The sequence below is a fragment of the Leucopleurus acutus genome (genome assembly GCF_964270905.1).
Source record: "Leucopleurus acutus genome assembly, chromosome: 8".
NCBI lineage: Eukaryota > Metazoa > Chordata > Mammalia > Artiodactyla > Delphinidae > Leucopleurus > Leucopleurus acutus.
The window spans coordinates 78,341,505-78,356,511 of NC_139151.1; the positions used below are offsets into that span (position 1 = coordinate 78,341,505).

At 34.5% G+C, this 15,007-nt stretch overlaps 1 protein-coding gene across 1 annotated transcript in view; it reads left to right on the forward strand.

Annotated features, from left to right (window-relative positions):
* Positions 1-15,007, forward strand: part of ANO3 (anoctamin 3) — a gene marked incomplete at both ends in the record, with an annotated part of 414,423 nt that overhangs the window by 301,350 nt on the left and 98,066 nt on the right. The window contains 3 exon segments of the mRNA XM_082845360.1: positions 8,539-8,583; positions 13,509-13,640; positions 14,358-14,464. Of these exon segments, the coding sequence (XP_082701486.1) occupies positions 8,539-8,583; positions 13,509-13,640; positions 14,358-14,464 (284 nt within the window).

Here is a 15,007-nt window from a genome sequence, read left to right on the forward strand (position 1 = left end):
GAAGAAATGCTTTTTCTTCCAAAGTTTAGCTTACCTTGGACATTTATCGTTCCTTCTAATTTGCTTGCTTAATGTGGTAAGTGTTCTGGTTCCCAGCTATATCATTTCTAGCTGGACTTGACTAGAGGGAGGGGAAAAATAGTTGTTTTCAAATTTTAACTTATAATTCCCAAGATCAATTTCACTTCTTATTTAATATAGGTAGATGGAACTCTTATTTTTGTGGAACTCAGGAAATGTAAGTGTGTAGCATCCTTATGTATACAAATACAGTGTTCTTTTTCTGTATAGCAGTTAGCAAGAATCATTCCTCAGGTGGAATTCAACCAGATGGTTTCTTAGCTCTGTCCTCAATGCCAAAGGATAAATGGTAATAAAAGGCCTTCTCAGTTCAAAGATTTTTCAGTCCTTCCTATAGGCAAGCAAAAATTGAATAGATGCGTTTCCCCATACTGTGTGTTTTGTGTTATATGCAGAATCTATCACTTTCCTTCATGATCTCTCACAATAAAATTCAAGTGTTTCTACTACGTGCAAAGTTTTAACTCACATTGAAGATACGAACATTTACACTTTTTTGGAGCTCAGTATGCTTTATCAACTGCTAAGAAGGTTTAAAAAGGTCTAGGGTAACAAGATACCAAGTAAAAGAACCTCTAGATAATGAATATGAATGAACAGTAAGAGTGCAATTCAAAAATATGGAGAAATTTCTCAGACCTGGTGGCATGGAAGAGGCCAACTCTGTAAGAGTGCTGACAGCCTCAGGTCTCATGACAAGCCTCTGCAATATTCAAGATGAAATATGAGATGTTGATCACTGTCTTTTTAGTCACCTGAAACACCTCAGGCTTTGGAAGATGCAGCCACAGTCATTGCCCACAAAACAGAAATTGATTAAGTGTTGGCATCTACAGAGGAATCTTACTGTGACAATATTAGAATTAGATACCTAAATTGACTCCCATTCCTGCTTGGGTAAAAGTTTCAAAATTCTCTGTACAGATGATATTTATAAGATAGGTAAATAATACCTCGAAGAGCTTGGCAAAAATAATAATAATAAAATAAAAAACAAAAGAAAATGAGTAAAGTCTTTTGAATTCTCTGGCACCTTATATAAATTATTAATAAGATACCTACAAAAACCTGAAGTTTGTACATTTTTATGAAACTTGGTCCCTGAAAGAAGCAAGTAAGGACCTATGAGATATTATTTGTATTATGATTAGATATTTTGGAGTCTACAGAGGACTGTTTTTAATTCAGGTCATTCTACTGAACCAAACTTGAGAGTACAACTAGGTAAGTATACACTGTGCAACTCTTCATGTCTTGAGTTTTGAGGAATTTTTTCCTGCTGACACTACGTCTCCTTCTAAAAAGTCTTGTGAAATACATGCCTGTGACTTATTACAAGCTGATAATGGGAGAATACTTGCCTTTGCTCTATCTGCTTTCTTCTTGTTTGGTCTGTATATATGCATGCTACACAAAATCATGCAGAATTAAAACAATGAGCTTCATTTTAACTTACGAAATTATCAAAGACTTTCACAAGTAGTACTCTTCAAACCTCGCATAGATATGGTGAATAATCACCTCTTGATTTATGGGTGAGAATCAAATTTCATAAAATATTCTGAAACTGAATTTAAAATTATTTTCTGTGAGACTTAAAACTTTTCATAACCACTTTTTATCTTAAGAAGATAATTGAAAAATATGTAAAAACATTCCCTGAAGTACTATTTATAATTATGAAAAATGGAAATATCTCCTATGTTCAATGGTAGAGGATTTAAATAATTTATATATACCCTTGCAATGCAATATAATTCATTTATAAAACAAATGGGTACAAGGATTTATTAATGATTGTAGTGAAATAATAAATAAATTTAAATAAAATGTGAAGGATATGCATGTATTCATACAATGAGATTTCAACAATGCAAAATGAATAGAAATAAAATTAGAAGAAAATATAATATGCTAAACATGATTGCTTCTGATGGGTGGGATTGTGGGTCCCTATTATTTTATTTGTTTACATTCTTACAAAATTATTTTAAACGAGTTCTATTTTGACTGCAGGATATAAACAAAGATGCAAAAGAAGTGTGACACCCAAGACAATAACCTACTTTCTGATATCAGGGTGAAATTGCTAAAAAATTCCAAATTAAGCCTGATTTCACATACCTTTATCCTGCCCTTATTCCTGTGATTTCACCATTGTTTCTGAGCAGAGGTATAGTTGAATTTTTGCACAAACTAATTTCCTTGTAGATCTAAAAGGAGGAAACCCTTAGAGACCATCACAAAGTGTGCCATTTCAGTGGATTTCAGTATTCAGTTGCTCTTCAGGTTAACTGAACATTGTGTTAAAATATTCCATCAAAAAAAGGAACATATCTTCCACTTATCTCCTCTGGACTTTATACAAAGCACTTGTTTGCCAGGGGTCCGAAAGATTGAATCCTTTTTTGCTATCCAAGGGGGAATTTGTCATCATTTGATTCTTAGTCCCTGGCAAAGACACATTATTAATTTGAAATTATACTTTCATTCAGTGAAAAAGTAAATGTTGGTTAACATGTTTGCTTTACACCAAATATTTGACATTCATAATTTCAAAGATGGTTTTCCTTTCTTTGTCAATATACTTTCAAAGTATGTCCATTCTGCTGTAGTTTATAGGGAAAAAGTCTTACAAAGACGATGGCAACAGAATCTACAACATCACACATTTCATACAGCTCATTCCACTATCTCAGTTGGATTTTATTAATTTTAAAAATTGAAAGTCTGTTAGAGCACATTGACCTTTTTCTCTCATTTCCCTTACTCTTGACTTTTTCAGATAAATTTTGAGGAACTCTGACTTTAATCAATATTCTCATAACTTTGTTTTTTTTAAAAATCTGTATCAAATTTAATTATTTGTGTCTTTAACTTAGCAGTTCATTAAAAACAATTCCCTTACCAGACTGTGTCTCCAGTTTGTATAAATTAGATCCTAGGTCTCCAATCTGTGTGCCATAGTGTCCTATTTCAACGGAAGTTTTGAATAAGATGTTTTCTTCAGTTGATGGTTTTGCTTTTTATAAATGATATTCATTTTTATTTTCTGGTAAGATTGCATTTGAAAGAAGAGTTCTGATACATCCAAAGAAAGAAATATGAAAACCATGAAATGTATACACTTACTGTCTCTTTTTATTGATGATGTGGCTCAAATTTCTTCTTTATGATATGTTTTTCAAGATAATGTTCACAATTTCCACATTACTGAAATTTTGGAAAATGCCATTGTGATTCTTTTGATTTAATAATATAAATATTAGAAAATATACAGCTTTTCCTCAAAGTTTGTCAAAGGAACACTGGTTCCAGAGGATGTAAAAGAAAAATATTCTGTGACCAAATATGTTCCTGAATTTCTAAGTTAAACAATAAGTTTATTTACTGTAGGACTTTTTAGAGAAGTGGTTCTCAGTCGTCAGAATACATCAGAATCACCTGGGAAACTTAGTAAAAATGAAGGTCCCTAGAAGCTACATCCAGAGATTCTGGCATATTAGGTCAGGGATAAGATTGTTTTTTTTTTTTTTTTTTTTTTTTTTTTTTTGCGGTACGCGGGCCTCTCACTGTTGTGGCCTCTCCCGTTGCGGATCACAGGCTCCAGACGCGCAGGCTCAGCGGCCATGGCTCACGGGCCCAGCTGCTCCGCGGCATGTGGGATCTTCCCGGACCAGGGCACGAACCCGTGTCCCCTGCATCGGCAGGCGGACTCTCAACCACTGTGCCACCGGGGAAGCCCAAGATTGGGTATTTTTAACAAGCATCCCTAGTGATTCTGTTATAGTTGATAGAGAAATATTGTCTTGAAGATTTTTAATATTTTAATAATTCTTATAATTTTTATAAATTCCAACAGACAGTTACACAGGGAAGTCTTTCCTTAATTTCCATCTGATGATGGATTTTTTAAAATCTTAATATGATGATGTTCTTGGGAAAACAGTTTGAGAAATGCTGGAACTCAGAGTTCTTTTAGAACATATTTACAGATCAGTTTAAATAATAGATGTAGCATTAACTAACTCCTTAGTAACCAACTTCTGATTTATTTATAAGGTACACCTAAAATTTGGGATAGCAGTCAGCTCATAAAAAGAGAATGTTATTCAAGCATAGAATAAGTGGCAAAGTGTTTTCATGATTACCAATTCATTTTCCAAATGTCAACTGTTATCATATTTAGGAACATATATATTGTGTTAAAAGTAAAATATACAAGAATAACAAAGAACTTAAATAGGAAAAATACATATCTTTTTTCAAGACAAGATTTTTTAAAGATTTATGCAAAAAAACATATCCGTGCTTGACTATTCCATGTATTTATTCAGTGTTGAAACCTATATATTGCATTTCAGAAAGAAAAGCTGCAAATTTATTCAGAAAAAAATTATTAGTTATAACCCTTCCTTCAAAAGTTTTCTGGCAACTTACTGTATGAACTTGAAACTTCAGCATTTTATCTAAATTTTATGCTTGATATTCTGAATGTGTAGAATTTTATATACATAAATTTTCTAGCTATTTCTTTTCTTGATTATTTTTCCAAAGTAGATATGGCTTGCATATTGGACTTGATGTTTCCAAACTAACCAAGAAATTTTAGAGAGTTAAAATAGTCCACATTTTCTAGTTTTTATTCTATCAGGAAAGACTTAGCCTCTGTCTTGTACATTCCAGAAATATCAATTCCCACATTCATTACTTTTCTTTTGATTCAAAGGTGATTCTTATTCATTCTTACCCTTCTCTCACATTAAATTGGTCAAACATATTTTAAGGTGATCCAGTCACCCTGTAGCTTCTCAGGTTGAGTCCAAAGGTGGGGTCAACCTTCCATCTTTCCTCAAGCTCCTCCTCCCACAAATATTTTAATCATAGCAAATTTGGGGGGAAAATTTTTAAAACATTAAGAACAATCTTTTATCACAATTGGGATTAAACTTAGATCACTTTTTTATGCAAAGGATATCTCACTCAAAAATAAAATAATGTAACAACATACAGGGAGCCCAATATATAGAATAGATAACAGTGCAGTAGCTTTGCTTGACAAGGAGCAGGGACCCAGGGTCGCACCCATGTGACCGTCTGTCCTTCTCATTTGGCCACACAGACATCTCCACAAGTGGCCACTGGCTGTGTGAAACAGTGGTTGGAAACAGTGATGGAGATAAGCATTTACTTATAATTTTGAGCGGTTGTTGTAATAGATGGGTAAGTAGGTAGGTAGATAAATGCTGTCTTGATGCAAGGTGTAGAATAGAAGAATCTTTCAAATGAAAAATTAAGGGAAAATAAAGAAAGCTCTGTCCATGAACAATATGCAGTTAATAAATTATGGAGTGAGGATAGTGGGTAGGAAATAATTTGGTCCTGCAGGCTCATTTATGCAGAAGAACTAAGGAAAACTGCAAGTTATTATTGACTGCATGAACTAAAGGTACACTTGTATATGTTGGGGAAATATAATTAAAAACAAAATCTCCTCCAACCAAGGAAACTTCTCCACAAACATAGAAGAGAAAGATAACCCTTTTATCACTGAATAAACATCAAACCAGAATGCAACATGCATCACAGGCAATTCGCTGAGATTGCAAATACAAAAAGAAATCTCACCCTTTTCTATAGCCAAGCAGATACACCCATTACAGGCATGTCCTCAAGATAAACAATAACCTAACCGTCCTCAAGTAAGAGGACTTGACAGCACTAATTGTCACACATAGTTCATCCTAGATTTGACTGGTAACTAGGGTGTTAGTTAATTAGGAAAAATGAGTCTCTTAATTTTATTTGTTCTTACAGTATAAGCAGTTTAAAAAATATGTGTATTCATCTTGTATGACTTTCTTCCTTCACTTGTTCTTATTTCTCCCAAAGCATTTCAAAAATGAAAAAGAAAATGTTTAAGAGAAATATTTCAAAATAGCAGCAATAAAAAGAATAATGTTTTATCCAAATGCCACCTTGTTCTTTTATATTATTCCTTACCATATCCACAACTGATCATTATAACCATAATCTTTATCTCCTCTTAATCACATTCCTAGATTTTTTTGATGCTGAAAATTATTTTAAACCAATTTCTACATTTGTAGTTTTTTAAAGCGATACCTTATTTAGTAAATGTTTATTAAATTCAAAGTGCCCTCAGGCACTGCAGGAAATAAATGCAACTGTGAATTAAACAAAGGCCCATTCATTTATTCATCAGCCATCGGAATGCTTACTATTTACCAAAGAATGTGCCAAGTATACACAAAGTCAGATGAACTGAAGCTACCGTCTTCAAGAAACCCAGTCTCCTATAGAAGATAGTCATTGAACAGTTATATAATACGGGGTAAATAGTGCAAGAGAGTACTTTGTAGAGGAGGTTCAGAGAGAAGATGGGTTTATAGTACAATAGGGATTTTTTTAAACATCTTTATTGGAGTATAATTGCTTTACAATGGTGTGTTCGTTTCTGCTTTATAACAAAGTGAATCAGCTATACATATACATATATCCCCATATCTCTTCCCTCTTGTGTCTCCGTCCCTCCCACCCTCCCTATCCCACCCTTCTAGGTGGTCACAAAGCACCAAGTTGATTGAATGATGTATGCACACAAACCTGTGTATGTCTGATAAAATGAGGGGGGGGGGTGATATTTAAAGTGTGAGTTTAGGCTAGACAGAGCAAACCTTGAAACTCCATATCTGAATTTAGTGTTAGAGTATGTCAGAGACAACTTAAAAATTCTTTTCTAGGATTATGACTGGTGATTGCAATGAAATATGGTAGCTCAGAAGGCTTTTCAAGTTTTCTAAGCAGTTAATAACACAGGACTAAATATCAATTGTCCTGACTCTCGGCCCTGCTTTCTAGATACCACACCATGGAGTTTTCTGATTCTCTGGAATGGGTTTTGGTGGGTGGGGATAAAGAAGCATTTTAGAGGGCCCTGAATGAGATTCCTGAGCTCCAAGATGTGGATTTATTGAGAATCTTTTAGAAGGTGAATTAACCTCTGTCGCTAGAATATTTAGTTTCTCTAAAATCAGAATGCTACACACTTACTTAAAACACTCAATATCTTCCTATAACTTTTCACCCAAAAACCTTAGCATCAGTGGTAAGACCCCTCATCATCTGTGCCTTGTTCACCATCCCCTCACCACTTTTATTATTATCCTCAACTTGCAATTTATACCCCAGCAATCACCAAATTAGTCTGTTAGACCTGCGCGGTCTCCTAGGAGTTTCGACTCGCCCAGGAAACAACAAGAGTCGGAAGTCGATGCAAAACGCAAGAGGTTTATTGAAGGCCGGTGCACCGGGGTTCCTTGGTCCTCACGCAGGAGGTCGAAGAAGGAACCCTTTTGGGCGCGAATATGTCAGTTTTATAGGTTCCCACTTCCCCGTATGTAAATTATAGATTTGGTTGTGTTCTCCTGCTGATTGGTCCCGGCTTAGGCTCGGACCAGAGAGGGAACTTGTCCCCAGCTGCCTGATTGGTCTTTGACAGACACCTTTTTTACATTTTGTTATCTCCCTCCTTCTCCTCAGCTGCCTGATTGGTCTTTGACAGACACCTTTTTTACATTTTGTTATCTCCCTCCTTCTCGGAAGGGGGCCGGACATCCTGGAAATTCACCCATTGTCTAAGAAGCCCCTATTGTCTGGAGAGTTCTTAATCATTAGCTGGAACAATGTCCCTCGAGTCCCACAGTCAAAGTTCCCTGAATCTTACCATGTTAATCTTGCTCCCATAACCATTTCATATTCTGCTACCTCTAAAATGCCATGTCCTAAGTACTCCATTCAGACGACTACTGCCGTTCATGCTTCATGATTCAACACAGATAACACATCCTCTGGGAAAGCTTCCCTGTCTCCTTTCTCCTCTATGAAAACTAATTGAGATCCCCTCACAGGTACTTCCATAGCCCTCTCTGTTTTACTGCATTATCACACTTTGTTATAACTATCACTTGTCTCCTCAACTGAAAAGTAGCTTTTTGAGGATAAAGACCCTGTTTTTTTTCTCTAAATTTTTAGTGGTTATAACTTAACGTTCTTTGCCAAGTCATAAATATTCATTACATATGTGTTTAGATCAATAGCTGACTTCATATAACATACAAGCAAGTGATCTGGTTAATATGCATTATGTAGCAGAAGACAAACTTTCAAAAAAGAATTAAAAATCAAATATTCAAAAGTGATCTATTGATTTATGAAAGTGTCTTTGTTATTAGTAACTTAGATTCTGAAACTGAAACAATGCAAATTCAGAGTTCTTCCTATTATACTGGTTCATTTTCGTGTCTTTCTTTAGCATGTGGAAGTTAGAGTATTGAAATGCTCAGTGTAATTGAATGTTGTCACTTGCTGGTTTCATTATTTTCCTGTGACTTTTCTCAGCTGATTGCTTTCTTTCTTTCTTTTTTTTTTTTTCAGGAAAAAATCCTATTACACTGACCAGAGGAGCAAATCAATGGGCAGGTTGGTGGGTGATATGAAATTTGTTTACAACCAATTTGTCATTTGGGAAAAAATTAAAAATGCATTTGATTACCCATATCAGCAGCTGTAAATTTTAGAAAGAAAAACTTTACTGATTTGTTCAAGATATTTTCAAAATGACTTATGCCAAATTTGACAATGTTTAAAATCAGATGATCCCTTTTTTTCTATTTACCATTGCCATTCCCACAATCCTTCCTTGATATAATGTTACGGAGCAAGGATTTTAATTGCAAGTTCGTGTTTCAGGAGATTTTAATTTTAAAAATAGTTATAAAACCAGGATTGATGGGTAAATGATGACCCACTAGAGTAATAGAACAATAGACACAGCAGAGGCCTCTTGGATCATTTAATCCAAACCTCTTATTGATAAGATGGTAAAGAAAGACAGAGTGATGAAGTGGTTTACCAAGGCCATACAGCATCTTTTGTATTACAGACCTACTCTTTTTCCACCAGTTGAACCTGCCTCTCTCTCAATTGTGGTATTGAAAGGAAACTTCTTTTCAAGAGCTTTATCTCAAAACAACATCTCTTTGCCTATTGTGGTAACAGTAGCTATGGCAAAGGAATTAATTAAAATACAACCCTGAGACACAAGAAACTCTCCCACCTGAATTGCCTTGACCCCGTTTCACTGGAGAAAATGAGCTTCCATTTAATGAACTCTACAAACAAAAGGCTTGTAATAATTCGCTGTTTTTCTGCTCCTTGCAAAACAATCAATTAACAAAAATAGAATGTGAATGTCGTAGAGGAGACCCTATTGAATAATGTTGCAGGATATTGCAAATCAGAATGACACAAAAACTAGCAAAATCATACAGTGTAAATATCTGACCATTTTAGGAGAGAATTTAATAAATCTACTTCTTTTACCAAAGAAAATGTCTGAATATAATTTAGAACTCTAAAATAGGAAAAGTTTGAATTCTAGAAGAGAGTATTGTACTCTATTAAACATTAAATTTAGGTTGGTAGGAATGAGTGACAAGAAAAGGAAATCATGAGGGGGAAAACTTGAAATCTGAATGAATGCTAAAGGAATTAGTACTCAAATGGCTCTTAAAAAATTAATGATGTTCCTTAGCCAGTTGGATTCCTCTGTTTGTCAGGTTGACATGCTCAGATTTACAATGAGCTTTCATCATTTCTCTTGTGCTCATTCGTTTCTGGTCTATATAAGCAAATTTCCAAAGTTATTTTTGCAAAATAAGGTCAAATTCATTGGGATGTTATAATATATAAATTTACAACCGCAGGTTTTCCATATTTTTCTCTGCATGTGCCTGTTTAATATTAGATGTGTTGATAAAACATGTTTAGGTTTGCTTCTGGGTGCTGTATAGAATTAGTGAGATTTGCCACTGTATAATTAGTGTGTTTTCTGCTAAATAGACATCTTCCTTCCTTTCAGAGACTCACAGAAGGACAAAATCCTGTATATTAAATTGGCAACCAATGTCTATGCAATACTGTCATAATTTAGTTTTAGAGTAAACTTGTATTTAGAATTCCTGATAAATATGTATATTCTAAATCTTAAAGAAACATTTTTAATAGTGGAAAAATGTTTTTCTTTAGTATTTTGGTCAAACAAAAGTAAACTAGAAAAATGAATGCTATATTATGTGTCATAATATGTTTTATTATCTTTTGTGTTTATTATTTTTTGTTTAATTTTATGAAATGAAAATAAGGTTGTCAGTTATTCCAAACAATTGTTAATGTACCTTAAGCATTACTATAGTCTACTGCTTTACAGTTTACATATTACAAGTAGTTCTCTTTGTTCTTTGAGTTAGTGGATGCGTATGGGGAGGGTAACAAATAAATAGGAAAGGCATTTATAAAATTATATGACATATTAAACTGAAAAAATGACTGTCTTGGTATTTGCCTGAGTTTATACTTTCAATTAAGTAAATGACTGATTTTGATTTTTTTTAAACTTGACCTTGGGAAAAGAAAATTTAAATGTTGTGTGTGTATATGTACGGGCATCAATGTTATAAAATTATAAAACCCAATTTTTAGACAATTGGAAAGAGGGAAGCAAAAGTCTAATGTGTGTACTTAGATGTCACTTGTGCTTTCCATTTCCTGACATGGGCAAGATGTTTTGTGCATGGGTAATTTGACCAGTAAACATTAGGGGTAAATATGTACAGGCAATTATCCAGGTTTCAAAGATCATCGTTTCTCCAGGCAGGTCAAAAGGAAATGCCTATAGTTTTATTATTGCTGATATCTATCATTAGCTTACAAAGTACTTTCATATTCAATTATCAAAGCATCTTCAAAAGGACCATTCAGGGGGGCAGAACAAAGAGTAACTGGTTTGCAGATCAGGGAAAATAAATGACTCCATTATCACCACTCCTTACCACCCCACATCTCATCCCCTAGCTTTCACAGCTGGTGTGATAGAGTTTGTGCTCTGACCACGTTCTTTTGACCCTTTAATCCAGATTTCTTTTCAATTTCCATTGAATTCTCTGCATTCCACTGATTTTAACAAAGGAATTTAAAGCTCTGTTAGAAGTCATCTTCACATTATGCCATGAAATCTTGAGTTTGCAAGACTGCTAACGTGATAAAAGTTTGGTAGAGTGTAGGTAATACGTTAGATCATGTTGGTGGCATGGTGGTGGTAGTGGTGGTTGTAGAAGTAGTAGTGATACTCCTTTTCCTTATTATTATCACAAATATTGATTGAGTGTTTACTTTGTGCTGGGCACTGTGGGATCAGTCATTACCTATTTAATTATCAGAATATCCCTTCATTTAAGAGATGAGAAAACTGAATGAGAATCAAAGAAATTAAATAATAAGCTAGATCTTCACATCCTGTGATTCAGATCCAGCCCTGACCACATTTCACTATTAGACATCATGTATTCCTTCATAGGAAGTATGTGAAAAGCCTAAACTGATAATATGGTTTATTTTTCTGTAAAAGGTCAATGATGGTCTACAAGTCATTTTATTTCATTTCTTTAATTTTTTTGATTGGCATTTATTTCTAGTATGTTTGCAATTTTGTCAGAGATAGTAATCCCTTGGGTGCTATAGCTATCAGCATTTTCTAAGTGTCATCAGATGCCTCCTTTTATTTGATCCTCCTAGCCACCTAATGAAGTAGGACAGATGGAATTACTTTCTCTCTTTACAGATGAGGAACATAAAGCTCAAAGATTGAAAATGTTTGGCTCAATTTCAATGACTGGCAAATTCATCCTCTAATTTTTTATCCCATTGTTTTCTCCACTAGGCTAACTTTGAAAAGTTGGAGTAATTGCTATATAATCCATTCAGTGTTTTTACATGTCTGTGCACTAGTGGCTGGAATACAGCGGTATTTTGTGATTTCAGAGGCTTTCTTTGTAATAAGAAGAAGCAAAATGGACACTTCAGATAACACTCATTTATTATTTTAGGCTAGAAAGAAATGCTCTGATTCCTCCAAAACCAAAAAAGACTTGGCATCTAAATGATAACATTACTTGGCAAAGAAAATGTCCAAACTCTTCACATGCTAAAAATCAAAACTTGATGCTTATTTCAAATTATATAGACATGGTAATTTTACCATAATAGACTTGGATGAAATCATTTTTAAGATACAGTCTGCCTGCACATGGCTGTACTAAATTTTTTAAAGTTTAAGCAGAGTTGGCCAAATATTAAGATGCATTGTACTTCTCTAGGAAAATATTATATCCTGCCACTTTGACTCACTATTGCAGAAGAAGTCCAAAAACTGCCAAAGATAGAATCTCATAAATAGTGTGTAAATATAGCACATTTTTAAAGTAAACACAGCTGTTATTATAGCAACTCAGAATCTCATTTTCAGAATCAATCTCTGGAGTCAGTATCTCTTTTGCTTTCATTTTTGTCTTTTGAAAAATAAATATGATTCCAATCAGTATATATACCACATAGAACTGGGTTGTGACTGTAATCTAAAGCTGAGGCCAAAGTATCCTGATGTGAGATTTCCTGAAACAGTGTTTTAATGTTCTCTAACCTGGAGTCTATGCTAAATCCACCCCTCAAAGCGCAGTCAGTGGATAGCAGGATGAGCACCCCCGGGAACTAGTTAGAAATGCAGAATCTCAGACCCCACCCTAAATCTATTGAATTAGTATCTGCATTTTAACAAGATCTTCAGGTGATTTACAAACCCGTTAAAGTCTTAAAAGTACCGCAAAGACTCCTTGACTCAACTCTCCTTATTGTTAATCAAGTTTAATGTAAAACACCAACTCACAACTCTCCAGCAATGTCAATATTATTACTTTTATTTTATGGGTGAGGAAACAAAGGCAAGAAATTAACTAACTTATACAAGTTTCCATAGTTACTATAATGCAGAGCTGCCTTTGAACCCAGTTTTTCTTGACCCGAAACGCTTGCTGTTACCATAGGACCTGTGGCTCCCAGAACTGAATGCATTGAGTGCATTGTAGCCATTTCTTTCTTTTCAGTCTCCACTTTTCTGGAGCCACATTGCTATAGAGTTTTTAAAGTGATCTATAGCCACACATATATAGATATAGATATATACATACATACACTCAACTTTAATAAACAATCTTGCTGGTTTTATTCTTTATGCTTTTTCCTACCCCATCTTTATGTATGATGATTTTCTAATATTTTCCACAGATTTTTCTTATGAGGATCACCTAGTTGCCCTGAAAGAGTTTAAATAAATGCCAGATTTGGTTTGCTTTGGAATTATTTCCTTTGTGTGGGTACAGGAATAATGCATGTATGTGTGTGTGAATGTGGGTGTGTGTATGTCTTTTGGGAATCTTTCAGAACGGTAGTGGAAGGTAGGCATGGCTCTGGAGTGCAACCTAATTCAGTTCTAAAATGTGACTTTGTTCCAGGGTGCAAAAATATTTTAGAAGAATCAAAAAATGGATGTCCCAAAACCCCATGGTTCTTGACAAGTCAGCTTTCCCAGACCTGGAGGAGTCAGACTGCTATACTGGCCCCTTCAGCCGTGCACGAATTCACCAGTGAGTTCCCATCTCTTTTCTCCCATCACCTCTTTTTTTAAATTATTTTTTAGTTATTTAATTTTTTTGGCCATGCCTTGTGGGATCTTAGTTCCCCGACCAGGGATTGAACCCAGGTTCTTGGCAGTGAAAGCATGGAGTCTTAACCACTGGACCGTGCCAGGGAACACCCCTCCCACCTCCCACCACCTCTTGAAGTCACCCTTTTGCTCTTTACATCATTGGCTCTCATGTTTACTCCATACAACTCTTTCTACAATGGAACAGTAGGATATGAAGGGGAAGGGAGAAACATTGCTTGTCGCTGAAGTACTGAAAACAAGCTAGCTCGGAAAGTGCAGTATTAGGGAATGACATCAATTGTTAATGTGTTCTATTTGGAACCACATTGCTTAAGGTAGTACAAAATTTATGGAAGCCAGTGGACAATCTGTTCTTGTTCCATGCTCAATAAGAAATATGAGGACATTTAGGCTTCCTTATAAACTGAAGGATATTAAAATGAATATTTGATAATGCCCTGTATTATTTATAAGTGTATATTTTCTCAGCCAAATGATTTTTTTTTAAGAAGATGGTTTCTCTTCTGATCTATTGTACTTTACATGCATTCATTTTAATGGAGAAAATACATGGATGACTACCCAGGAACTTGTAACTGTTGCTAGATTCTGTGGTCTGCATTGAATATTAAAACCAATCCGCTTATCTTCCCAGCTTCATAATAAACAATAAGGACACCTTCTTCAGCAATGCTACTCGAAGCAGGATAGTCTATCACATGCTGCAGCACACCAAATATGAAAATGGAATATCAAAAGTGGGTAAGAACACTAATTAAAAACATACTATGGAATTTACTTTTACTGATTACACTCAGAAGTATTTTTTAACAACTGAAGCTTTGCCTTCCTGCATTAGATATGAGGATATAATACAGTGAACAAACTCTAAACATTGTATTTTCAGCCTTTCAATGAAAGAAAACAAACAAAAAACTTTTTCAAGGGCACTTGGCAATGTGTATCAAAATGTGAAATGTGCAAGAACTTTGGAACAGAAATTTTATTTCTAGAAATTTATCCCAAAGAAATAATCAGACTTTTGAATAACAATATATGTAGATATTTGTTCATTGTGGCTTTGTAGACAAAGAATAGAATAGAATAATACTGGAGATACTTTAGCTGTCCATTAGGCTATATGCACACAATGCATCCATTAAAAATGATGTGATTTTATTCACTCTTAACTCAAATGTATTCAGCATCTATTATACACTATATATTATGGAAAGTATATGACACAGACCCTTTACTCATGGAGATTGAAAATTAGTATAAGTTCTCTAATTATTGACTTCAAAA